Source organism: Oenanthe melanoleuca, chromosome 1A (assembly GCF_029582105.1).
Source record: "Oenanthe melanoleuca isolate GR-GAL-2019-014 chromosome 1A, OMel1.0, whole genome shotgun sequence".
Classification (NCBI taxonomy): domain Eukaryota; kingdom Metazoa; phylum Chordata; class Aves; order Passeriformes; family Muscicapidae; genus Oenanthe; species Oenanthe melanoleuca.
In genome coordinates this window covers 18,409,546-18,436,954 of record NC_079334.1, presented here as the reverse complement: position 1 = coordinate 18,436,954, position 27,409 = coordinate 18,409,546, and the positions used below count along the sequence as shown (strand labels likewise).

At 39.2% G+C, this 27,409-nt stretch overlaps 1 protein-coding gene across 1 annotated transcript; it reads left to right on the top strand.

The window, feature by feature from the left end:
- Positions 1 to 7,209: 7,209 nt before the first annotated feature.
- Positions 7,210 to 27,131, top strand: NT5DC3 (5'-nucleotidase domain containing 3). Its single transcript, XM_056514350.1, has 14 exons — positions 7,210 to 7,418; positions 10,592 to 10,776; positions 13,240 to 13,314; positions 13,850 to 13,905; positions 16,053 to 16,143; positions 17,809 to 17,946; positions 19,260 to 19,320; positions 19,559 to 19,661; positions 19,802 to 19,903; positions 20,870 to 20,951; positions 21,288 to 21,374; positions 22,522 to 22,662; positions 23,023 to 23,087; positions 24,141 to 27,131. The coding sequence occupies exons 1-14, from the start codon at positions 7,226 to 7,228 to the stop codon at positions 24,400 to 24,402; spliced, it is 1,641 nt and encodes a 546-aa protein (XP_056370325.1). The 5' UTR covers positions 7,210 to 7,225; the 3' UTR covers positions 24,403 to 27,131.
- Positions 27,132 to 27,409: the final 278 nt, after the last annotated feature.

Sequence of the window (27,409 nt, the reverse complement as noted above, 5' to 3'; positions counted from 1 at the left end):
ATCTGAATTTAGACCTATCACTAGGTATCCAGATTTTTTAAAATATGTAAGTGCTCAATAGGACAAGACTTCAAACTCAGTCTATACTCAGCAATTCCTTACTATTGTGGTTCCTACGTGAGAGCTGCTTAGCATTTAACAGTTATGGAAACATTGCCTATAGTAATTAACTCTTGGTTCAGTCCCAAGGAAAGAGAGGCAAAACTTCTGTTGATATCAGATGTGCATGAGAAGTCTTATTTGATAATACAGCCACTTAACTATGTATGTTAACACTGCAAAGAGAGATCTGTCATATTTTAATGTGATGTTCTGTGCTATCATGTTGATACTGGGTTTTTCTCAAGTGCATGAGAAGTTTTATTTTCCAATTTTTATAAGGTTGAGATAGAGAAGATATGAAGATACCCTCAGTTATTTGCCAAAAATGGATTTCCTTAAGAAGTTCTTGAATTGTATACTCTAGAAACTAAGGGTAGATTAGAAAGTAATGTTCTTCATGTGGGGTGAATTATCATTGATTTAAAAAGTGATTATGTTTCCTGAGAGGCCCATTAAAAATGTTTATAGTGTTTAATTCATGCAAGATAGACGCCATGAACTTGCCAGGTGGCACAGTGCCACGTGGGATGGCTATAATGTTCTATTTCTTCTGTGTACAATTTTTATCAGTAAAAAGTTTCCAGAATAAACAGGCTGATTTGCTCTATGGTGCTCAGTTCTTTAGGATACTGAGACTTCTCGGATAGGCATCTGCTGCTTCAAATATCAAAGATAGAGGACAAAAGCAAATGTATTTCATTTTATATCAAAATGTAGAGAACATGGAAACCATTATAAATTAACTGTCTATTTACTCTATGTGAAATGAAATAATCTGAGCCTTTCTTCTGATAAAACAAATTGCAGGGTTCAGAAATTACTCAAGACTGCAGACTGAAGCAGTACCAATTTTATCTGAGAGATCACTGTAATTGCAGCAGTGAAATGCCTGCAAATTTGCGTTGCTTAGTAACATTATGGACAAAGTTATGGGGGAGGAGTCATGCTTTTACTGACTTTTCTGTTGGAATGTCATTCACAACTTGCATATCACTATTTTAGCATTATGCCCTGGCAAGACACAGTTTGTGAGTCCTGCGTTCTTGGAACTTGTGCCTATGAAGTCTTACCTCAGGGAATGATTTTGTGCAATAAGGAACTAAAACTTCAAGGAGACATCTAAGTCAAGTGTATCCATAAATTTTTGCAGGCTCCAGACATGGTGTAATTATACTAAACTTAGTTGCAACCATGGTGCAACGTAAAGAAATGAATTTTTAGTAATTTTCTAGTGATTAATTTCTTGCCATATTTATATTTTTTAATTACTTTTTTTTATCTTCAGATTTTTTTGTGTGAAGGATATTCCCATTTTTGCTTCTATAGAAGCTACATTTTGCATAGCAAGATGAATCCTTTATTTGGAGGTCAAGTATAGCCTGCAGAGTTTTCAAGTCATCTCAAAAAAAGTCAGGGTATAAAATGTTGAGTAATAAGTGACATATTATGTGATCATGTCACCTAAATTTTTCTGTAAAGAAAATAATGGGTTTTGGTAGGTTTGAAACTTTAAGCTGTGACCTGGTGTAAGTGGTGAATTCCATAAGTTTTTTTGCCATTCTGTTATGTTGGGGGTGAATTGTTGGACACATACTGAACCTAGGGATAGAAAACCCTCTGTTCTGGTGTAAGGCATGATGAAATTGTGTCCTGTCTCTTATGAATGTGGTACCTACATTTTGGGACTGCCTTGGCAAAGCCAAGGGTGTATCCAAATTTCATTGGCCTGGTGCTTGATGTGTTCACAACACACAATATGAATTATATGTAGTTAACAGTGCCTGGTAGACTTAGTTTAGTCCAGAATATTTTTGAGGGTTGAACAAGCTAGTCCAAGAGCTAATGGGAGTACTTGAGGATGGTGACAGGCATATAGGATGTGTTCCATCTTCCAGACAGTGTGATGGTCTCTGTAGAGTGTTTCTTTGCATTTCCTGTCCACTGTGAATTTAAGTAAAGACACACATGGCTGTGCCTGCTTTGCCAGCATTTTTGTTTTGAGATTTGGTATAAAGTAATTCAAGATTGCTTATTTTTTACCTTGCAGTCTCACTCTCCTTTGGACCAGATATTAGCTAAGTGCTCACCTGTCACATAACAGGTAGCCTGTGCTATACTGGATGGTATTAACAGAGAATAATGACAGGCTTCTAACTTCTCTGCTAAGTTTGCTCCTGAGTGCATCTATAGTTTAAAACTATCTGATGTGAAAAGAAACGTGGTGTGTTTTTGCTTTCTTTAAAAATTGCCATTTAATCTTCTTAATTTACTGTTAGGCTGCGAAGCTAAGTTGGGCAAAAGCAGTTACAAAACTTGCATCCCTATTTAGGATTGCTTGATATTGATCCCTGGATGGGCCTTTCACTTAAGAGCTGGATTTGATGATCGTTTTTGAGTACCTTTCAACTCAGATTATTCTGTCTTATTACTGGAACTATCTGTTCATTGTGGTTTGTTTTTTTAAAGTCTGTACAAACTGTGTGCTATTTCAAATAGTATTAAAACATATTGAGAGTTTGGGCAAGTTTTTAGGATGTGATGTAGTGGATAGAATAATGTACGAGAATTCACACTCCAAGGTGCCTGGGTAGTAAAATTGTGCCACTTCAGTTTCCAGGAAATCTCATAACTTGTTTGGATTACAAATTTTCTTCTGGGAGGAGGGACAGCTGACAAGTACTTACCAGGCAGAACTAAATAGTCAGAATTTACTCTACCCAGCTGCGTTGTGGAAGTGTAACACTGAAAGTATTCAGACCTGCTTTATATTGAAGTTTGTGAGGAACAATGCACACACTAATATTTCTGATTTTTAGTTGCTTTATTTTTCTGCTCTCATTTTAACCATGTATTAATATGCTTGGCTAATGTGTGCTTATGTTCTCTTTTCCACATCAGATCTGGCAAATTAATTTCAAATGGTGTCTTGTTATTATTGAGATAGAAACAAAAGAAACAAGGAAGTAGCTCAGGCAAAAGAGGATTTTTATCCAAAGGGTTAGATGCTTTTACCAAATAGGCGCACAGGAACACAGCTCCACTTGTTTTTAAGTATCAATACAAAAATGAAAAGCATATTGGGACAAAACAAGGTCAAAAATTTCCATATGGAAACATTTGTCAGTGGGAGAGGTACTCTGGCTAAAGGGACTATAAAAGGGTATGGTTTCCAAGAAGACTTGGGTCCATAGCATCTGATGATTCTGTAAAAAAGCAAAGTAATTTTTGCTAATGCATTTAGGATAACTTACATATGCAGGAAATATAATAAAGATGAGGAAAATAACATTCCTCAGTATCTTTTAGGGTGGTAAGAGACTTTTTTCTTTCTTTATTCTTTCACTGGAGGTTGTTTCTGTGCTGCCTTTGGCCATTCTCTGTCAGTCCAAGGTCATTCACCTCTGTGATAAACAACTGTCTGACAGAATCTGTCAAATGATTTTATTGCCTACGAAGCTGTTCTGTTTGGAACACTGCACCACAGAAGCTGCAGTAAGACATTGTCAGCTTTCCTAGCATTGCATTTTAATTTCATTTAATGATGCTTTAATGAATTGCAGTATCTCTTAGCCCAGACAGAGGCTTTGGTTGAAGGCTGTACAAGCTGATTAGAAATACATCCCTCAGTGACTTAAGTGCAGGAGTGTCTTTATCAGCCAAGTGGTTTCTGAGGTGTTGAGAGCTCTCAGTGATCTCAGATGTGGGAAGGAGCTGGCAGGGCTGAGCAGGCTGCAGGGAGATTTGTGTGTTTTCCCTGAGTCAACAAAATTTTCAAACCTGAGAAATTAGACGTGGTGTCTGACCTGTCACCCGTAATGTACGTGAAACACTTGAAGTTCTCAAAGATGCTTTATGTATGCACATGCAAAAATCACATGGAATCTGTGTCCTGAGCCTTCAGCAGTGCTAAAAGAGCTGGTGTTTGTGAATGAGAATTCTGTGCAGCCTCTGCCTGAATTACTGCTGGTCACAAAATTCAGTCAAAAGTGAAACAGTTTGTAAGTATTCTCTTTAGCTTGAAAGAAATCATGCCTATTTCCTCACCCAAGTCCTAGTTAATTCCATAGGCCATGAATAATAGTGGGATGCCAAATATAAATCGTCTTATGTGGTATGTGCATAACAAAACTCATGCCATTTTCATTTTAGGCCTATGCTCTCTCTTGTTCTGTAAGACAGCCCTCTGAGGTTCTTCTTTGGAGGGTAATTCTTCTGTGAAACTTTCTGCTGGGTATGTTTTTCTGGTGCGTGGGTTTTTTTTTCTTTTTTAGTTTAAATTGTCAGACATACCTAAATGCCTTTCAGTTTGCACAAAGTAAGTATCACAGGTGTGGTCAACTCTGACAATAAAATGAGGGAAAGTCTGGATTCTTTTGTGCTTTGTTTCATCACAGTTACTCATCTTTAGGATCAGTTAGACTGATCTGATTAAGAAGTATTTAAAGTAACATTAGCCTGCAGGATCATATTTCATGGTAAGTGCCATTTTTAGAAAAAATTCTTGAAGTTGACATCCTCTACTTCTGCATGTTCTCTTCTGCTTAAATGAAAGCTGATTTAAGTACTGGAAGAAGGAATGTGGACCCCAAATAAAGATAAATTAATTTCCATGTGTGCTCCTTTATTCCAGTTTATATAGCACATGTTTTCCAGTATTTGAGTCATTACTTGGAGACCAGTGGACACAGGAAAGAACAGAGTTGTCTGAAGTTGAGTTGTTTAACAACTTATTTTTAAACACCATTACCTCATGTTTTAGTTCTGTCTCTAGTCTCACTGCTAACACTTAGGGATTAATTTGATTTGTGAGAATAACTTGCTGGCCAAACATCCCATGCAAGTTGCCTCAGCTAACAGAATTCCATAAAGAAAATTACTTCTTTTTATTTGTATTACATACATCAGGCATTAGAAAAATGTACTGTCTGATAGGCAGGGAGAATTATCTTTTTATTGGTTAGTCCTGGTTATCTGGGGACCTAAACTGTCTGCAGTAAAGATGGGATTTCTATCAACAACAATCATTTGCACATCCAAGGCTCTGTCTTGCACATGCTTGCAGAAGAAATAGAAGCATTAACATTCTAGTTTGATAATCTAAAAAAGAAATTAATGTGAAAATTTAAAGCCTTGAGGTTTCAAGGGATGAGTGAGTGAGTGAGTGTTACAGAACACTGCATTGTTTTTTTGCAGATTTCTATTAGACTTGTCTGACCTTAATGCCAGTGTCACAGTGAGGGAACATAAATCCCTGTCTCTGCAGTATTCTCTTACTGCTTATGGCACAATAAACAACACCTGTGTCAACACACTGACTGCTGGAAATATCTTCTTCATTACTGCTCCTTCTTGTATTATTCAGAGTTCTTGTAATTCTTCCTTGAGAATGCCTCACCTACCGAAGTGGCTATTGCTCACAATATTTATAGTCTTGGGACTTGGAGACCAGGCTAGACTGTGTTCAGGAGATGAACAATGAGACTTTTTCTATTAACTTATACTGAATTGCAGGTGGGATCAATTAACCCACAGATTGGATTAAGAAAGCTGTTCAGTTATTATATATTTCTGTTTTGTTGAAGGTGATGAAGAGTTGGGCTGACAAGAAAACCTACAACACTCTAGAACTATGCTGTAAAATTCAAAATTTCATAGATGACTTTTTTTTTGTAATTGTACATGGAAAATATGATGCTGAAAGTTAAATGGGAATTTTCATTTTGTCTGCTGCAGGGTTCTGCAAAAATATTCTCAGACTAGAAACAGCAAAGAAGGCAAGTACCAGATTAGTAATTCTCTAGGGTGTTGTTTTTCATCTCACCTTCTGTTTTCTGCATATTGATGATCATGTTCTTTGTTCCCAGAATTTATTGTGGTGGATTTGTAGTAATGCTTACTAGAATCACATACTAGAATCACATACTGAAAATACAGTGCAATTAATATAAAGGATAATGTAGGAACTTTGATGAAAGCTGTGTCGTTCTCCACCAATAACCAAGCCTGGGGAATCCTTAGCAGATCAGACTTTTGCCAGTCTCAATTGTAATAATTGTACTGTCAGTTTAGAACTCAGCCTTGGTTGGAAGTATAGAACACATAGCTACCCGCTGACAGACAGCTTGAAATCCTAAGCTGATTACTTTTCTTTCAGTTTGTTGTCATTTTGCCTGTAAAAATAAGGTGAGTGCCATTCTTTGTGAAAAAAAAGAAAATAAATAGAATGTTCAGAATAGTATTTAGTCTGAAATCCTTCAGTTTTGTATAGGATTGCTTTTTTTGAGATGCATGGGGATGAAAGGATGACTAACTTCCAGACCTAAGTGACAATGGCTTATGTAGATCTCCTTGAAATGACAAGTTGTATTCAATATTTACTGCTACTGGAAAAAGACATTCCTTTTGTTGTAAGAAGTTTCTGAGCAAATCAGAAATTCCGCATGTGGAGCTGTAACCAGTTCACTGAGGCAGTCGTCTGGTTTGGTTCCAATTCATCATCTAATTTTTTTTATTTCTCCAAGTATAATAGATATGGCTCAAATTCTTAGACTGCCAGGGTCTACAGCTATCAGTGGCTAGTGCTTCACAAGGACATGAAGGGCATCAAAACAGCAGTAGAACGTGTATTTTACTTGCAGCTTGTGTTTTGAGCTTACTTCGTTACAGACGTAAGCAGGTGTATATAGTACTTCGGAAGTGCAAGCGGGATGGAGAAGAAAATGTTTGCTGTTGATGCGGTGTTTGTGGTGAAAGAATCCCAGGCAGCTCCGAGCATAGAAGAGACCTGAAGAACAGCAGAGCCCTGAGGTCGGGGTGTATTTCCCCGGCAGCTCCCCTTGACCTTGCTGAGCAGTGCTGATCACACGGTGACGGTGGCTGGGGGGACGCTGCTTTCCCGCCCGGGCCGGCAGACGGGAGACGCACCGGCTGAGCCCGGGGGGCCGCGCCCGCTCCTCAGGCTCCTCTCCTCGGTGCCAGGGCCGGGCCGAGGGCCCGTCGGGGCGGCCAAGCCCTGCCTCCCGCCGCTACCTGCGGGGCCGGGCCCGCCTCCCGGCCCGGGGCGGGGCCCGAGGAAGTGACTTCAGCCGGCGGCGGCGGCGAGCGGCTCGGCGGAGCGCGGAGCATGGCAGCGGTGGCGGCGCGGGCGCTGCTGGCGGCGGGCAGGGCGGGCGCGGGCGGGCGGCGGGGCCGCGTCCTGCCCGCCGCGGGCGCCGCTCCGCTCTGCACCGTGGCCCCGCAGCAGCAGCAGCAGCCGTCGCCCGACATGAAGAGCTACCTGTGGTCCCGCTACAAGGAGGCCAAGAGGGTCACCAAGGGTGAGCGGCAGCGGCGCGGCTCCCTCTCGGCAGGCCGGAGGCAGCGGAGCAAGGGCGAAGCCTGTGGGGAGCGGGACGGGTCCGGGGGCCGAGGCGCGGCTCCTTGTGCTCTGCGCTGCCGTGTGTGCCCGGGGCCGGACCGGCAGCGCGGGGAGACCCTCACCCGGTGGGGCTGGAGGCCGCACCCCGGGGACACGGGCTGAGGGGCGGCTGTCCCTTCATGCTGCCCTCGCACCAGCCGGGGACACGGGCTGCGGGGCGGCTGTCCCTTCATCCTACCCTCGCACCAGCCGAGGACACGGGCTGCGGGGCGGCTGTCCCTTCATCCTGCCCTCGCACCAGCCGGGGACACGGGCTGAGGGGCGGCTGTCCCTTCATCCTGCCCTCGCACCAGCCGGGGACACGGGCTGACGGGCGGCTGTCCCTTCATCCTGCCCTCACACCAGCCGGGGACACGGGCTGCGGGGCGGCTGTCCCTTCATCCTGCCCTCGCACCAGCCGGGGACACGGGCTGCGGGGCGGCTGTCCCTTCATCCTGCCCTCACACCAGCCGGGGACACGGGCTGAGGGGCGGCTGTCCCTTCATCCTGCCCTCACACCAGCTGAGGACACGGGCTGAGGGGCGGCTGTCCCTTCATCCTGCCCTCGCACCAGCGCCCGTCCGGGGCCGCCGCTGTCCGGAGCCTTTGGCACGGCGCAGCTTGGGCCGGGCAGAGTGGCAGGTTTTGGAGGTGTGTTGCGTGTAGAAAAGCAAATGTAGAAAGAAAATCGAGTATTTGGTCATCTCATTGATGACTATTATATATGCACAACTATTCTGAAATACGCTGCTCTTCCAAAAAGTAAAATGCTATGAAGTTTTGGACGGCTCTTTTCACCTGTGGTTCCATTATAGTACTGTGTGAGGCATTATAAAATACTCATGGTACAATACATGACCCTGCAAGCCTTGTTCTTCAGCTCAGCCAGGCAAAAAGCATGGGGAGAAACGTTACTTGCTTCTGCCCTTGCTCCGGTGGGAAGAGAATTACCAAGATAATACTTGCTTAAAAACGTGGGCTTTCCTGAGGGCTGAAAGAAACAGGCAGAGTGTGTTCTACAATACCAAGTGGAAGAACATGTCCTGTAGTGGCAATGGATAATGCTTTAGATTGCATGTTTTGCCTTCAAAGAAAGAAATTTCTGTGTTTTCCTGCACTTGGGAGTCTTGAATGTGAGCTGGGACTTCACAGCGCTGGGTGCAAACAAAGCATTTCTGACTGTAAAATAGCATCAGCATTTCAGAAGTGAAATTAAAAGCAATGCTTTAGGGGGTTGAGATAAGGGGTAGGAAGAAGGGAAGTGCCTTTTATTTCGAATCTGTTTTTTCTTTTCCTGTTTTTGGAATTAACTTTCTGTTGTTCTGAACCACACCCAAATAATACTTAAGAGCTGGGGTAGGGTAATGTTGTGAGAAAGTAAGTTGGTCAGTGGGTGTGAGCTGGTGAAAGATGAGGCAGCTGCTTCTAGAATATTTCAGGCTATTATATTACAACCTAAGTCACCCAGTGGCTTCAAGTATATGATATGTCCATTAGTTAGGATGTTGGGATTGACAAGGCTACAAGGCTCTCCTGTTTTTTGACCCAAGGTTTATAGCACTTGTGATGCTGTCTGCTGGCCAGAATGCCTAATAGGTGCCAACTGTTTATGCTGTCTGTTTTCAGACAGCCACCAGTCAAGCTAGTTTTCAGCTGAAGTATCTTTTTATCTATATATAGCTACATAAATATCTTTATTTTTAAAACAAGTGTTGACTCACCAAGCTGCATAATTGACATTTGAAAAAATACTTTATAATACAGAAACTGGTGTTGTAACGGGATTTTGGAAGTTGATTAAAAACTGTGCTTATGACTTCAATTTAATTGAATGCTCTATGGCCCTTTCTATAGAGTTGGAATATTTGCCTTAATTGTAGCATGTCAAATTGCATTTGATTTGATTGCTGGACTTGATTCAAAGTTTGGAATTAAACTCAGTGAATTTACTTTTTCCCCCTGTCTTAAAAATTGAAAGACTCGGGTGTCTGCATCTGCCTTGTTGAGATGTGGTGGAGCAGGTAGGGATCTGTCCTCAGAGCTGAAGGTTCTGAGAGAAACTTGATCAATTCCTTTTAGACCTATGTAGAAAGTAACCAAACAAAACACATACCCTTTAAACTCGCCTTTCCAAGCACAGGTTTAAGATGAATGTTCCCCATTTTTTTCCACTGGTAATGAAGTCTGGAGTATAAAGACAGTATATGAGAAATGAAGGGAGGAAAACATGCTCGTGTTTTATGCTGCCAGGAGAGTAGCATTTAACCTGCTAATGTTGCTTTTTCAAGTTTTGTAAACAAGAAATATAAACACTCTGTGTTTAATACTGACATTGGTGTGTTGGTCCTAAAGTTACTTATTATGTCACAGTGTTAGTTTCCCAGTCAGTGTAGTTTTCCATCAAATATCAACAGAAACATACCCTTAAAAATGGAAGTGGTGTATACACTCTGTGTGTGTGGAGAAAATAACCAGAATATTTTTGGTTTTTTGATTCTCTAGGAGGTTATTAAGCATAGCAATGTGTATGTAATAGTTGTTATGTGTACAGTCACATGCAGTTTATTTGTTTGAGTTGAAATTGATTAATGTGATAACCCTGAAATGGTGAAGCAAAAATTAAAGTAACATCAAATTAAAACAATGTCAGTTCTGCTTCAGGGGCAGGAGCTGGACTGAGCAATGGGAGGAGAAGACAAGGCTCCTAGACTAGTAATAGTAATAATACAATAATATTCTTCAACTCCAAATTATTTTTTTTAATTTTACAAACACTAGTAAATGTGTTAATGGAGTTAGCAAAAATTTATGTCTGGTGTTCTCTGATAAGCAAGATGCCAAAATGCATCTTCCCTTCAAACTTGACTGCAGAGAAAATGGTACTTCTAATAAAAACTAGGGATCACCAAGACAAATTAGGGACAGCATGTTCAATAGCACTGTATTGTTAAGGATTAGCTGGTTAGTGTGAATTACTTTGATAGTTTCCATCATCATTTATCTATATTTAGCAATTGCTAATGGATTTCTATGTCTTTATTTAAATAAAATTGCAAGGCTGGTATAACTTTTTTTCCTCTCCCCTGTTCACAGAGTTGGTTCCTTCAATTATGAGTAACATGCTGAATCCAGATGCTATTTTTTCAAACAATGAAATGAGCCTGTCAGACATTGAAATTTATGGGTTTGATTATGACTACACCTTGGTCTTTTATTCTAAACATCTGCACACTCTCATATTCAATGCTGCTCGAGATCTTCTTATTAATGAGCATCGGGTAAGTACAATTAATGGAATAACAATGCATTTATGAATAAAGGGTTTAATAAATAATTTTTGACTGAGAGGCATAAGTCATCTTTTCCTGCCTCAGTCCTAAATTGGCTTCCTTATAGCACATTTTGTACAAGAGCTACATATGCACAACAGAAGCCCTGTTTTATTCTCAGCTGCAGTTTTGAGCAGAGAACAGTCTGTTAAGGAATACAGTTATATTTGTCTTATCTTTTAATATGGGCATATGGTTTGTTGTTTGTTCCTGACTGTCATTTACTGGAGTCACATTAATAAATAAGAAGCTTGAAAGTTACCATTACTGTTTTTCATCCCTTGCTGTGGGTGCAGCAATTAATTTCCCTGTGAAATATTTTTAGCTGGGCTTCCTAGCAGGACTTTGCTTGCACTGAGTGCTCTGTGTTGTACCTGGCATTTCGGCTGCCTTGGCTGAAGGGGCAGCATGTGCAGTGATCAGAGCCTGGATACAGGAAGTGTTCAGCTCAGAGCACTGCCCTCCTGCCTCTCCAAGCAGTGTTCTTGCATTGGTGACCACTTGACATCCAGGCATTTTGGAGCTGCTTGTTGTCTAGTTTTGGGATGGGAAAAGCTCCCGTGTGTCAGGAGGTGGAGGGGGAGATGGGTGTTTGGGAAAAACTGTAGGTATTGCTGGGAGAAAGACTGAAAAAAAATCCATGGACTAAACGAATCAAAATTACTTAAACTGTAGGACTTGCAGGAGAGGAAAATACAAAAAGTTCGTGGAGTATCTTAATAAAACTGCTTATGTATTTTTGTACAACCTAAATCTGAATGTGTGGTGTTACTCTACTTTCCTATTTGAATCTAAAGGTTAGGAGCTATATATAAACAGCTATAAATATCCTTGGAAGAACAAACAAAAGTTCATGGGTGCTACAAGCATACACAGCTTTATCTCCCTGCAATTTTGACATGTCTTCGTAGCAATTTCTGTGGGATGTGGAAATATACTTTATTAAAGCTACATTCTTGGAAAAAAAACATGTTACTGTAGGTGTCAAGATTAATTCTTGTAGACAAAAATTCTAAAGATGTTCTGCCTTTACTATTTGAGTGGAATTGGGTAGAAATAACTTTTTTTTTTTTTGTCTTGGTTAAAATCTCCTGAGTTCTGCTAAACAAAGGTGTAATTACTTTTTGAGACAGCTTATTTAAATCGTCTCCTTTTGGAATTTAGCTGCTTATATATTTATTTTGCCTTTACCATTAGAAAGACTCTCTAGATAGTGTTCATTATGACTGTCTCAGTCAACTCAAAAGATGGCCAATTTTGCTCATGGGAGTGGGAGGTAATACATCAAAAATTGCAAAATGCAGTGTAGGAAGCAAAGAATTGTCCACGAGAATAAACATCAATTTAATGCTAATCACAGAGGTGGTAGCAGGTGTTCTATGTAAGCTCTTGCTCCTGGGTGTATTTCTTTCTGGATGTACTGCTTTTTTATCAGGACTGCTGTTTCAGTCCAGTTATATTTGCCCCTACCAAAAGTGGGGTAAGCAAACAGTACCATTTTTATAATTTCTTTGTTTGGTTTGCAAGGAAGCTTTGATTTGTATGCCAGGGTAGCTCAGGCTTTTTTCTCATATGTACTTGCATGTATCCGAAAAGACAAGTTTCTAGTAGAATGAATTAAAGTAAATGTACTTTTCCCTGTGAAGACTTGTAAATTAGCCATGTATGTATGGGAGACTGTTATAGAGAAGATAAAAAACAATGTCAAGTTCTAAGACTGCTGTAACCTGTGAGAAGAAAGTGAAGAATTGCCTTTCAGTGGCTTAATCTAAGAAATGATAGTTTTCTCTGGCCTTGTTGAAACTATTGTAGCATTTCACCATTTAAAAACAAGTGAACAAAACCCTTAGCCCAAGACATGAATCTAACATCTCTTTTCATGCAACCTGTGTTTAAAGAAGGACAAAATTACAGTTGACTGAAACTGGGCTTGTGCTGAAAAATGCTGGACTACAGCTCACACTATATAATGGCATGAGCTACCTACAAATATATAAAAAGAACCTGAGGGAAGAGTACATGACAGACATTTAGTTCACGTGCATCTCTAAATGATTTTTTTCATAAAAGAATGTATAAGTATAAAGAATGTATTAAGAGTATATTAAATTAAATTTTTTTGAACTAGAGGCTAATGTTCAAAGGTAATCACTACAGACTACATGGATGTCCAACTTCACGTAGGATAAGGATAGCCTTAGATTTAAAACAATGACCTTGGATTTTGGAAAAAATGTTTGACTTGTCTTGCAGATGTATGTTCCTGCAAATCTCACCTGCCTATGAAAAATTCGTCTAAGTGATTATAGCAAATGAGAAGTATAAAAAACTTAGGCTTTTAAAATTCTTCAGAAACAATTTTTATTGTTTTGGTTGTGGTTTTAAAATCAAATAATTGCTCTCTTTTCTTAGTATCCTGCAGAAATAAGAAAATATGATTATGATCCCAATTTTGCCATCAGAGGGCTTCATTATGATGTGCACCGGGTATGTATAAATAACTTTGTGATGAATTATGTAGTGCTGAGAACCTAGCAAAGAAAATAGAGAGCTTTTAAGCCTTTCAACTCTTCACCCTGCATTGATGTGTAAGGATTTTGTTTCATCTTTTTCTCTTTAATAGATATTATTATTATTATTATTATTATTATTATTATTATTATTATTGTTATTATTGTTATTATTGTTATTATTGTTATTATTGTTATTATTAGTGTTATTGCTATTATTATTGACATAATTAATAACAACAATATTTTTTAAAATGACTTTTAAGTAGAACATGTTTTGAGCATTTTGTCGTCGTGGTGGGTGGGGAAAGATAAGTTAGGGTGCAACAGAAGAAAATTAGGCAAAAATCATTGATAAAAGTATTTTGGAAGCTGTGAAGCAAGTAGCAGGGAGAATGCTCAGGTGTTCTTGGGGCAGAAAGGTTGTAGATAAAATTGCTTTGACTTCTGTAATTTCATGTCAAATAGTTGAAGTGATAAAAACTATTATTTTCTGTTTTTTTACTTGCAAGGCATTATTAATGAAGATCGATGCTTTTCATTATATTCAGCTGGGAACAGTTTACAGGTGGGTAAAGTTAATTTTTTTCTTTATAATAACAATGTATGCTTTTACTTTGTGTGTCTTTTAATTGCATTTATTACTGTACAGCTCGGATTCTTGCCAGGAGCTGTGCCCCGATGAGCACAGACATGAATGAGCACTGCAGCCTTGCTGGAAGGGGTTTTCTTTGCACCTCTGTGTGTACACACAGACATGTACCCATCTACTGCCTGATCCAGCACAGCTGATTCCCCAGTCCTGCCCTGGGAGAATTGGCAAGCTGGTTGGTCACATAGTGCTGACTCACTTTGTTTCCGGCTGTTAAATTGTGCTGAAAGACATCTAAAAATACCCTGATGTCTTGTCTGCTGTTGCTTTCTATGTAAATAATTGTCACATAATGCCTGATAGCATGACTTTGGTGTGGTTGTGGAGACACTTGAGAAGTCCTGCTGTGTTTGCGTGGAGCTTTTACATTTGGGCACATCAACCAAATCAAACTCACATCACATTTGGTATCAGATTTTAAGTTAGACAAGAAGCCAGGGCACCTTTCTTAAAGTCATTGGACAAAAAGACTTTGACCCAGGGTTATTCTGTTGTACTCTTAGTTATCTTCCCCCACCCACCATGAGGACAAACACAGAGATTTGGGTCCAAAAGCGGATGTGTCCTGGAAATGATGGTTTGCATCAGGCCTTCACACTGTTTCCCCAAACACCTGTACAGGGGTGAGAGGAGGAAAAGAGAGGCTGAAGGCCATGAGGGCTGATGTCAAGATGATGTGTGGTTATATAGCTGTGAACTGTGAGTCTTGTGGTAAAAGTAATCTACAGCTTTGCCTGGGCAGTCATCTCTCCACTGTGGTTTTCCCATTGTCCTCTGTTGATCTGTGCTTAAGTAGCTCCTGATGCACAAGTGTTTCCTATAGCTGTATTCAAGTAGCACTTGGCATAGCTGTCTGCAGACCAGGAGGTACCTCCTCAGTTCTGATAGTGTTACTTGGTGTCTGGTTTATATTTTGGTTGCATTTCTTTGTGCTTTCTGCTGTGGAGGGGGGTAATACTGAACTCTCTATGTTACAAAACCCAAGTATTATCTGCCCTGTTGGTGCACAAGACCGACTTCAATGCTGGAGTTCTGCCAGCAGCAGCTCAGAGTTGTGTCCCAGTTGGTGTGGGGACAGAAGTGCAGTAAAAGAGCTGGTTGATGTGGGACTCTACCACCACAGGGGGCTGGATGAGTCCTTTCCACTGCAAACTGGTATGGACTCTAAGCACTGAAAGCACTAGGCTTGTCAATCAATTTATTTTTATTTTAATGCCTGGAGACACTTCTTGGTCAGACCAAGAAAGGGAGGCACTGAAATAGTGGTCTGTTTTACAAGGCTGTGAAACACCGTAAGTAGGTTTGGAAAAAGGAGACCAGCTGATCTGGTTTGCATTAATTTTTTTAAAATCTTGAGTAAAATCTCAACACTTCTGTGGCCTCTGATGAGGATGTTTGCATACCTGGAGTCTTTTAGATGCTTTAGTGCAAGATGCTTGATGCTGTAAAGATTCAGAAGCAAACTAAAGTCTTTACTCTCTTAGTTAATAAACTCTGGGGAGACGTTCTCTCCTCTGTGTTTGTTTTTATATTTGCATGTTTTAATTATCAACCATCCCTCAGGTAATTTTGAATTTTGGGAAACTGAACTGGTTATACAGTTTAAAAGGAATTCTTATTGAGTTAAAGGTTGTGTATATTTTTCTTTCCCTTAAGTTTTCAAGGTCACGCTGCAGAATAACGTGGTTTAAATGCTGTCATATCATCAATGCTGTATGAAAGAAAAGGCAGTGTGAGGAATTACTTTGTGTTAAGAAATGAGAAGTTCTAACCACTTCTTAAAAAACCCCTTGAGGCATAGCTCTAATGGAGGCTAATAAGCTTTTTTCCCATTAGAAAGTGGAAAGGACTTAAAATTGTAATGTGTTCTGTGTGCATGAGTCTGTTAAAATGTTACTTGTTTGATAAAGGAAAGATGCTGTTTTAACTTACCAAAAAAATATGTCCCTGTGACAGTATTAGTGTTTTAATAGGATCCAGATCTAAATGTTAATCTGTCAGAGTTTGGTGATTACTGAAAATTTTAATCTGACTTTTGAACTAAAGCTAGTGTTGTTTTCCAGAGGCCTCAGTGTTGTCCCAGATGAAGAAGTCATTGCAATGTATGATGGTTCCCATGTCCCTTTAGAACAAATGAGTGACTTTTATGGAAAGGTAAAAGCACAAACTGGTCTTTAAAATTGGTTGGTTGTGTGGGGTTTTTTGGTGGTTTTATTTTATTTTATTTTATTTTTTTTAAATTTTTTTTTAATTTTTTTTTTTCTGTTAGTGTAGAGGTTTAAATTTTGTTCTCGTTATAACTAGCAGTTGTATTTTCTCAATATATGGTTGACTTTAGTGCTGTATGTGAAATTTGCCCTCTAAAGTGACAAATGACTTTTCTTTCTCCTGCTTGCTGTAGTTTCTTCTGTTTCCTTACCAAGTCATACAGACAGAGTGGTAGAACACAGAAAATCAAGTGACTTGCCCAGTGTTGCACAGAGGATCTGATAAAGTCTGGGAAATGAACCATATCTGGTTCATGTACTTTAGCTTTTCCTGTGGTCTGATGGCTTAGCTGGTGTAGCAGTAGGTAAATGTATGGAAGCAACTCCTGCATGCAAGCTGGCAGAGCGACAGTAAGAGGATTTGACAAAAGATAAATGATGAAAGATGACACTTCTAAGTTAAATCCTAAACTTGGTCAAGAAGGTTGCTTTTTCCCTCTGGTGGGTTGCTTCCTCTTTTCCAAATGAAGGATGAAGCTGACTTTTTGCTAAAAAGCCAAGTTATTTCACCCCTTTTATGTACCATTGTTAATTTCATGTTGACTTGAAAAGCCCTTTGTTGTTATGTGGAACATTTTATTTTTCTTGCACTTGTTCTTATTTTAAGGAGCTGAATCTAGTCTCTGCAGCAGTTGTGAATATCACTCTGGCATTCCCAGTGGGATGCCTTGGTCTGTTTAGATCTATACTTTGATCTTGGAAAGGACAGTGACTGGACAAGAGGCAAGGGACACAAACTTGAAACACAGGAGGTTTCCTCTGAACATCAGGAAATGCTTCCTTTGCTGTGAGGCTGGCCTAGCACTGGCATGGGCTGGTTGCCCAGGGGATTGTGGAGTCTCTGTTGTTGGATAATCAGAAGCTACCTGGGCAAGATCCTGAGCAGCTGGCCTTGCTTGAGCGGGGGACTTGGACAAGATTACCTCCAGTGGTCCCTTGCAACCTCTGCTCTGTGTTACTCTGATCCTGGGCTTCTTGCTTTACTTCCCTTCTTATTGGGAGGTATTTGGGCTGCATTTGCTGCTATATAATGAGATTCTCTACTTCTGTGAAATGCCACTATTGTTACAGCTTTTACAGAGCTCTCTCTACCTCTATTACTGTGCCAGGATTTGTAGATCCTTACAACTTTTTATCTCATTTCAAGGAGGTAAATTGTTTTGCAATCTTACTTAGTATTTCATTTCCTAAAAAACGCAACAAACTATTAAGAAAACCTCCATCCCTCATTCATCAGTGACTCTTGGTTGCAGATGTGCAGACTTTTTGTGAAGGCCTTCTCTTGACTTTTAGCTGTCTTCTTTTTTTCAATTAACATACTGCTCTTAAGAGTGATGAGTTGGATTTATTTGGAGAATTAATCACAGCACTTTTGTTGAAGATAACTTTATTGAAGGTCTTAGTTGAAAAACAATCTAGCAATGTGAATAGGGATGGCAAAAGCTGGATATCTGCAACTAAGCTGAAGTGTTTACACTGAACAAATGAAAGTGTTCTAATCTGAGAAATGCCTGACTTAGTTTTTATTTTCCTTTTCTTCCTACCACTCTAGAGCTCACAAGGAAATACAATGAAGCAATTCATGGATATATTTTCCTTGCCGGAAATGACACTCCTTTCTTGTGTGAATGAATATTTTCTGAAAAACAACATAGACTATGAACCTGTTCATCTGTACAAAGATGTCAAGGTAGATGTCAAGCTTGAAGATTTTGATAAACTTGTATATTTGTATATAAACTTGTATATTTCTCTGTGAGCACTTCAGGAAGCTTTCACCTCTTGTGCCAGCCTCAGTGAAATACCTCACCTTAGGTTTTGTATGGAGTAATTATGTGTATACAACAGTAAAAACATAAGTAAAATTAAGATAAGAGTTTGGAAAAAAATAAACTGAAATTTGTTTGAAAGCTGGCATTCTAGGACTATTGGTCTTTTTATAGGTTTGAGGGGTGAATAGGGGGAAAGGGAAGATCTTGTAAGGCAATAAAAGTTCTTTTGATTATTATTTGAACATATCTTCTTTTCTCACTATCAGGGATTTACCAGGCTATATGGAATGTAAGAGGTTACAGGGAATTCCAATTTAGAGCTTTAATTTTGGCTAGTGTACTATCATTTGCTATCTCTATATACTTTTGAATTATCTGTTTTCCCTGTTTAACTCTCTTCCTCCTCCAGAAAAGCTCTAGTACTAGTCTAGAGTAATTTGACCCTCTTGGTTCCTCATCATGTGTCCTGCAGAGGAGATAGTTTTATGTCATGGTTATGTAACATAGAAAAGGCCAGTTCTTGTGATTTCTCTGAAGTGTGTAGAGAAATTTCTGTACTATACAGCATTACAAGCATTTTGGAAACCCTATAGTGGTATTTTTTTGAAGATTTTGAGGCCATATTCTGTGTTAGTACCAAAATGGCACTACCACTCTTCTAAGCAAAATTTCTGGTGCAGAGATGGATCAGGAGAGCTGTTTAATGCCTCCAGAGCGCCTTATAAGTACCATTTTTTCAAACATTTAGCTTCTTTCATCTGTTAATAAATTTCTTATGTAAATAATCAGGGCATTTGGGAGTGACTAATCTAAAATCTGTCAGATATACAACTATTTTTTTTGTAAGGGGAAAGGAATGCGTTCTGCTCCAAAGGTCACTAGAAATCTGTGATGACTCTGCTTCAGCAGAGGGCTTTCACCCCACTTCACCCTCCTGAGCAACCTTTCACAGTTATGTAAAACAGCCCCTCTGCTATATAGTTTTGTACTTTCCAAAATTATGAAGTTAATTTCTCAGAAGACAAGCTTAGTCTTTGTCTAGTGGTGACATCATATATACATATATATATCTACATACATACATAAATATAATTAAATTGCACATTACATGGCCTTTCTGTAAAATTAGAAATGTTAAGAGAGGAGTTTTTTAAAAAACAAATTACCATTGCTGTTTGGTGAACACTTGAAAAGGCAAAGTTCTTTACTGCTCATTGCTTTCCTTTTACAGGATTCCATTAGGGATGTTCATATCAAAGGGATAATGTACAGAGCAATTGAAGCAGATATTGGTAGGTATTAATGGTATAATCAATCTATCAAAGCTTTTCTTACTGATAGTACATGATTTTTCTGGCTTCCATATTTAAAGATAACAGATTCTAAATGTTTAAAATTTGTAAGAGTTATTCTCACTTGTCAAAGGTGTGTTTAAGTATAACCTTGTGTTCTGAACTCTTGGTTGAAAGTTTCCCAAGTTTTTCACAAGAGTTTTCTCAATTAATGCTGTGTTTTCCACAATCCTCACAGAGAAATACATCTGCTATGCTGAACAAACTCGTGCAGTGTTAGCAAAGCTGGCTGATCATGGCAAGAAGATGTTTCTCATCACAAACAGTCCCAGCAGCTTTGTGTAAGTGAGCAGTTGTTTGCTGTTTAACTATGCATTCTTAAAGGATGGGGAAGGTGAGGGTTTCTAGTATAGTTCAGTTCATTGCACAGGCAACTGCACTTTGCTACACTTCATTGTTAATATTCCTCTGTCCTTTTTAGGGACAAAGGCATGAAGTTCATCGTTGGCAAGGACTGGAGGGATCTTTTTGATGTGGTCATTGTCCAGGCTGAAAAACCGAACTTTTTCAACGATAAGCGAAGGTGAGTGTTTAGTCAGTAGAGAATGATTCAAGCAGCTCTTCCATATAAGGCTGTAGAGTGTGTTAGGAAATATTTTGGCTGCAAAATAAAATGAAATCATATTTGATGAAATCCTGGGTAAGGTCATTATGAAATGCAGCAACACCCAATGCTGAAGTCTAAATATTTACCTACCTAAGAAAGTTCTAGGAGCTGTCACAGGTCTACTGGAGCGACTTAGGGCCGCAGAAGCTGCTTTTAGCATCTTATTTGCACATTGGTGAAGTGTGCTTCTTTCCTAATAAACATGAGAAATCTTGATGCCTTTCAAATCAGACCCTTATCTGGAAATGTCTTCCATTGCTTCTGAGTATTTTCTTTTTTTTCTTCATCACACATGATATTTAAAAGGCAGCTGTCTGGCTGACAGACTGGAATATTTGGACTAGCTGTGATTAAGTAAACACATTTCTAATGTGTATGCCCTACTTTTAACCTTGAAAAAGACCTGTTCCTTTATGTGTGCTTATGATTTGAAAGCGAGATAGAGGGAGGTGGGATTATTTTCCATTTACTTTTTGCATTTAATTTTAAAAAGATCTTTGCCATATGTCTTGGCCTCAGTCCTATACTCTCTCATCTTCAGTTGTCCAGATGTGCAGACTGAGGGATCTGTTTTTTTGTGTTCCCTCCTCCTTAGTGGCAGACAACTCACACTGTTTCTTCCCCTCTGCCTCAGGTCCCTGCCCCATAAGTTATTCTCAAACTGTGTTTATAAATGTCACAGGTATACTGGAGAGTTACACTGCTTTTTGCTGGTCAGAGTGGAAGTTTTAGAGTTTTGCTTTTTCTCTTACAAAATTCAGATGCTGGAGATATTTTTTTTTTTTTCCTTTTGAGAGATGAATATTTTTAATCTTAGGACTTCAATTTCCTAGGAAGTGTCAGGATTTCTACAGCAACATAACAATTGCATATCTGTTCTAGACCATTTCGGAAGGTGAATGAAAGGGGAGTCTTGCTCTGGGACAAGATTCACAAGCTGCAGAAAGGCCAGATTTACAAACAGGTATGCTTTCAACAGATTCTTTCTGTTGAAATTTCATACCTAACTCCTAGAATCCCAAACTTCTTTGGATATAAAGGCTTCTAAAATGCAGATGCATTCTTTAAAAGTTATTTTAATGTCTGAAGTTGTACAAATTCGTTGTTGGTATTATATGTCCTTGTCTCTTGAAGTGCTACTATCACTGAAATCACTTGTAAAATTTGGGATTCATAGTGTATGAACCGAGGACAAGATTTGTGATATGAAATGTTTTTAATGGTGTAGTAAGTTCCTTTTTCATGCCTGTGAAGATGCAAGTCACATGCTGCTACAATGTCTGTGTCATTATTTCTGCAGGGTAACTTGTATGAATTTCTGAAGCTTACTGGCTGGAGGGGCTCTAAGGTTCTCTACTTTGGTGACCACATATACAGTGACTTGGCAGTAAGTAGTTTGCTTTCCCAAAATCAGAGAAATTATGAGGCTTTCTGTTTGTTTTCCTCCTTTCCTTCTCAGTTATTCAATGTAACACTCTATAATTTAAGATTTTAAAATACAACAAAAATTAGTGGTTAAGCCATGTTGCTTTTTTTTTTTTTTCCCCCCCAGCGAAGAACATTGGTGCTGTAAAATGCCAACCATATTTTCCACCTGACTTGTAGCATTTAAGTTGTTTACTAGCTGTGGTCAGGAATGTGTGAGGTTGCATTCCTGATCCAGATACTGATTGTGTCAGATGTAATAGAAAGTAAACACAGATATCCAAGTGTACAGGATATGCCTGACTTGGATGACAGCTGAATGATCTTCTGTTTTGAATGCAGGAGGCAATCTGCCAGCCACTAATTGTGAATGTTCTTCCCAAGACCTTGCTCTGATTTGTATCCCCACTCTCTAGGATTTGTTTGGGTTTTTTTGCCACTTTATGAACAAATGCTCTGTTAAGTGTTACTTTAGGGTAAGTGACCACCACTCGGCTCTTTTGTAATTAATTTCTTATGAAAGCCTGGATGTGACGTTTCAGCTGCCAAGCTTTGGTAATGTTTCAGCAGCAGCAGATGTTAACATTTTCCCCTCAGTCTACTTTTAAAAAGAACAGTAACATTGTGTACTTCAGAAGATGGAGGACCAAGAGGAGGGTGCAGCTCTGTTCTCTCTGGTACAGTGGAGAGGAGAGCGCAGGTGGCAGCTGCCTTGTGTTGTACCTGTCAGGAGGAGCTCGAATAGGTGGGGCTCCTGGTTGTAGCCTTCTGTCAGCTGAGTGTGTGGGTAAAGAGCACAAACCCAGCACACAGTTCCTCCAGGTACTGCTGGCAGCAGCAGAGCTCTCATCTGCAGAGGCATTTCCTGCTGTTTGTTTGAACCTAATGAATTAGTGTTTATTTGCGAGTGCTTGTGTGATTTGATGCTTAATCTGAAATGGAATTCTGTTGTCCATTGGCACAGTTAAGTTCCACTGTTCCATACTTTTGTTTCTACATAAAAACCAATTAAGTTAGTACTGTTTTGGGATAAACAATAGTCATATTCTTTTCTTTTAAGTAGTTCTTTTTGAGACCAATATCTGTATTTTGTAATTCTTGGTAAATAGGACTTGACCCTGAAGCATGGCTGGCGCACTGGTGCAATTATTCCAGAATTGCGATCGGAGATTAAAATCATGAACACAGAGAAGTACATTCAAACCATGACCTGGCTGCAGACCTTGACAGGATTATTGGAACACATGCAGGTTTGTGCTCTGTGTGTGTGTAATCGGCTCTGGAGAGCCAGAGGGATCCAGCCAAGTTTCTCAGTGCTGGACATTGATGTTTGCAAGGGCTTTCAGTCTTGCTGAAGTGTCGGGCTGTAGATAAATACAATTGTTTGTGTGGTTAGTTAATAGGAGTTTTCTCAACATCGTGTCCTGTTTCTCCATTGGTTAGCCTGGATCAATTCCTGCTTTTGGTTGTTTAAAATGCACGTGGATAAGTTCTGTATACGGATCTCTGAACTATTGCTCGTGTCCTGATAGCTGATAAGGATTTATTAATAGAAAGGCTTATTTACAAAATTATCCTTAGTTACAGGTTATCCATACTTTACATTTCAGGTTCACCGTGATCCTGATTCCCAAATGATTTTAGAAGAATGGAAGAAGGAAAGAAAGGAAATGAGGTAAGACACAGGGGATGAAGAATTTGAAGTATGCTTTGGTAGCCAAGGGATCTATGCAATGTCTTCCACAGGTTTCTTTGCAATTTCTTCCCATCCCTGGTAGTTACAGACATTATAAAATACTTTTAAAGCAATATTCTACCCGTCCCTTGGGCAGCCCTTCTCCCCTCTGAACTCTTTTCCCTGTTTACTGTCTTTAGAACAGATGTAATTTTGCTAACATTGTATCAAATCCCTTTCCCTCTCATTTTGATTCTTCTGTCCCTCTTTGTTCAGCTGTCACTCGTGATTACACAGCTTTTGCACGAATGAAAAATGTATTTCTTTGTCAAGACTTAGGCCACTTTTCTAGGTTTTTTACGTGGTTTCTGCAGATTATGTGTAATACATGGAAATACATGGAATACATGGAAACTGAGCTCTGTGCTAGATTTGATTTAGCAGTAGATTTATCACAAAGATAAGCAATTGGGCTAGAAGTCCTAATCTATTATCATGAAGGAGAAATCCCTAAATGCAGGGGGTGTCAGGTGCACAATTTTCAAGGCCAGCAGCTGTACCACCAGCAGCTTTCCCCAGAAATGTGGGAATAAATGAAATGGGAATTATATTTGGCAGTGACTAATGCCCAGAACTTAATTCCAACATGTGTTTAAACTTTTTGTGTGCATTAAATCAAATCTTTGACTTTTCTTAAGAAGTCTCTTGTCTTTGGAACATTGGATGTCATTAGTATTTAGATAAAGGCAAAAATCTTCTTTCACAATCACTAGAAAAGAAGGCTTGAGATATGTTTGTTATGTCACAAGCAACTTATCTCTAGTGGGAGATGTGTGAAGCTCTCCACAGCTGTGATTTCTAGACCTGGGCTGTATATGTGCAAGAGGTAAAAAACTTGTGTGGCACATTTTGGTGTTTTGAAGAACATTGGCAAGACAATGCACAGAACAGGTCTTAGGATCTGCTTGCTTCAGGTTATGGGTGCCAGCTGGTGAAGAGATGTGTGCAGGTCTGTTCACGTTGTTGTCTTTGTTTTGTCTTTTTGGGGGACAGGGAGATGAACAGGAATTTCTTCAATGCACAGTTTGGAAGCATATTCAGAACGGATGAGAATCCAACTTACTTCCTGAGACGTCTCTCTAGATTTGCAGATATCTACATGGCATCTCTGAGCTGTCTCTTGAACTACGAACCTGATTACACGTTTTATCCAAGAAGGACTCCTTTGCAGCATGAACTTCCTGGCTGGTCAGACCAGCTGTGCACTGGTACATTCAGAATACCTTTCCTACAAGAGACAGTTCAGGTCAAATAAACTGATGGTGGCTCATTTCTAAAATGGACAAATATCTGTTGGTTTTGTGGAAGGTACCTGTATTTTATTTAAGTCACTTAAATCTGTTACCTTGGTTTATATGTATTTCATACATATCTCATAAGCTTTGTACCTGTTTTTCTCCTCTCCTGCTCGGATATGTGAAAACTCCTCTTACACACAGATGAGATGATGGACTGCAAACTAGTAGTGGGCCAGGAGGGAGGGCACATCTGAGGGAGAGGACTGCTGGTGTTCTGAGGAGGTTATTTTTGCTCATTCATTGAAAACTTTGATCTGCAGCCTTGTGGTTTACAAAGAAATACCAGGACTCTCTCTTCTGGCCCTTTTCAGCACTCCAGCTGGAGCCTGTGATGGATCTTGGCACAGAAGAACTTAAATCCAGTATTACTAATTCAGTGATACAAGTTAGTAACCAGCTTAGGGTGAGACTGAGAGGAATGGTCACACTTTGTACCTTTCCTTGCTGCTACAGGTGGAGCCTTACCTGTGAGGGGCCAAGGGCTGGAGTGTCCTGGCTCTGCTGCACTGGCCTCAGGCTCCCAGGCTCTTTATCCTGTCTGAGCAGTTTCTGTTCTTGCCATGTCTGTGCTTGGCTGCAGGTAGACCTGAGCCTAAAACTGAAACTTGCAGTAGCTTGCTTCAGCTTCCTTCTCTTAACTTTTAGGTACCTTTTTTTTTTGAGTTTCAGAACACTTCAAGTATGTACTCTCTAATAATAGTCATTTTGCATTTCAAAGTGGAGACAGATCTCTTTTTACAGAAGAGATCTGTAAGGAGTGGAGACAGATCTTCAGATCAGGCTTTAGTTTGATCCTAAATGCTGCTTTTAAAGATTTAAACAGTGTCTTATTCCAGTGGTATGCCATGTGGCTTTGCTGTTCCCTAGGAGAGAATGTATTTCATATAGCCTTCAGTAATGGACTTCTACAGTCAAAAGTAAACACGCACAATGGCAAAGGACTTAAAGGAAAAATTAAGAAATGAGAAAGTGAAACCCAGAGTTTTCTGATGATGTGTTTTTAGCTCAAGCCCTGAAAGCTAAACTAGGAGTGGTACACACTTTGAATAAAGAAAGATAGTTTTGGTATAGATTAGAAGTTTTATTGAATTACTTATATTGAAAGTAATGCATGAGCACAAACTCTGGGTAGCATATGTGTTTCAAAGATTTGAGCTGAAAAATCTGTATTTTGCACAAGGAAAACATCTGTTGATGTATTTCCTCAAAGAGGCACTTTATAAAACTGCTATAAGTTGTTTTTAAATAAGACTTGTTTCCTTTCTCTGTATCCAAAGGAAATGCTTGTTTTTTTAAAGTGGTGCTTCCCACCCCAGCCACTTTAGAAGGCATAATATGATTAATAATTTTCAAATTTTAGTTATTAAAGGCTTGTTTTTTAAAAGCATGTGATTAACAAAACATATAGCATTTGGTATTCATTTTGGGATATCACTTGCTTTCTATCATGATTGTCAGGCAAACAAACTTTTGTTGACCAAAAGTTTTCTGGTTTGGTTGGTTTGTTTGTTTTTTTAACCTGTCTGTATGTGCAAGTACCTGGATTGAGTTTCATATACAGTATATTTCATGTTTTTAAAAGCATGTTTGCAAAGTAAAGAATGTATTCTAATTTAGCCTGCACAATTTTGTAAGTAGTTTTCCTGTATGCTTGAAATCAGTACGAAGTTCTCAGAGGTGGTTTAGATTTTATGATTTTCCTCTACTCCTATTTCAAACTTGACTGAAGTGTGTGATTTAAACACCCCTGTGTTTAAACAGATGAATATACTTGAAATGAGTAAGTTCATCTGTCCTTCTTGTTTTGCTGGAATAAAGAGATAACATGTTGCAGGAAGTTAGTTTGACTGCAAATCAGCAGAAGCTGATTAGGTGGGGCAGTGCAAGAAATATTTAGCATAACTTGATAATGAAATACAAAGATGGGAATATCCTGATTTGCCTTCAGTTTTTAATCCTAATGCTCAGCTTCAACTGAACTTGGTGTTACGTGTGTGTAGCACCTCTCACGCTCCAGAGATTTCAATGCACTCTTTACAAAAAAGACCCACCCAAACCACTGTACATTCATCCTGTGTTAAGCAGGAACAATTTAATGGCTTGGATGGTTATATTATGCACAAAATGCATGTTTTGTTTCAAGATTTTCTTTGCTTACTCTTCCTTTCTTTAAAGTTAGAAATCAAACTTCTCTACCAAGCTATATTGCAACAGCCAACTGAAGTAAAATATTGTTTATATTGCACGACTTGTTGAAATAAACAATGTTGCATGAAAAAAGTTAATTACTGAAGGGTTGTGTTTCTTTAAAATAACCCAACTAATATAATATAAATTTAAGTGAGAATATTCAAGTGTATTATTTATTTTTCAGTGCTAAAATGCTACTTTTAACTTTTAAAAATGTCTTGTATTTTTAGAATTATTTTACCTTGATGCTCTCTGCATTACTCATTTTAACCTTGTGCTACTGATTTCAAAGATTTTTAGGCATGTTTAATGGTCAATGTCAACTAATTTTGGGAGTTTGGTTCATTTGAACACCAAAGCAAGAAGAAATTTCTGTTCTGGTCTATGAAAAACACAGAGCTGAATGGCCTGTCAGTAAAAAAGAGTTTAATGAATGCTGGAGCTTTTTTTTTTGTGATAAAAATATTTAGTGATTATTACAAAAATAAATGCTTGGACTTTATCTTCTGGCCTCTGTGAACCTTAATATTTTGATTGACTGGGAAGAAGGAAAGAACATGAGTTGTATTGATTGCAGAATTCTGTGGGGAGAACTCTCCTAGATGTGTCTGCGTGTGTGTTTAAGTGTGTTTGTGTTCTAAATTTTCTAAAGTCTATGAAAACAAGCAGGCTTGTCTAGGGGTACAGGGGAAGGAGTTGAGGAAATTGACTGTTTGTGTGTTTCATCCAGATGAATGTGTATTTACACGCTGTGTTCCCTTCCTTGTGCTTGGC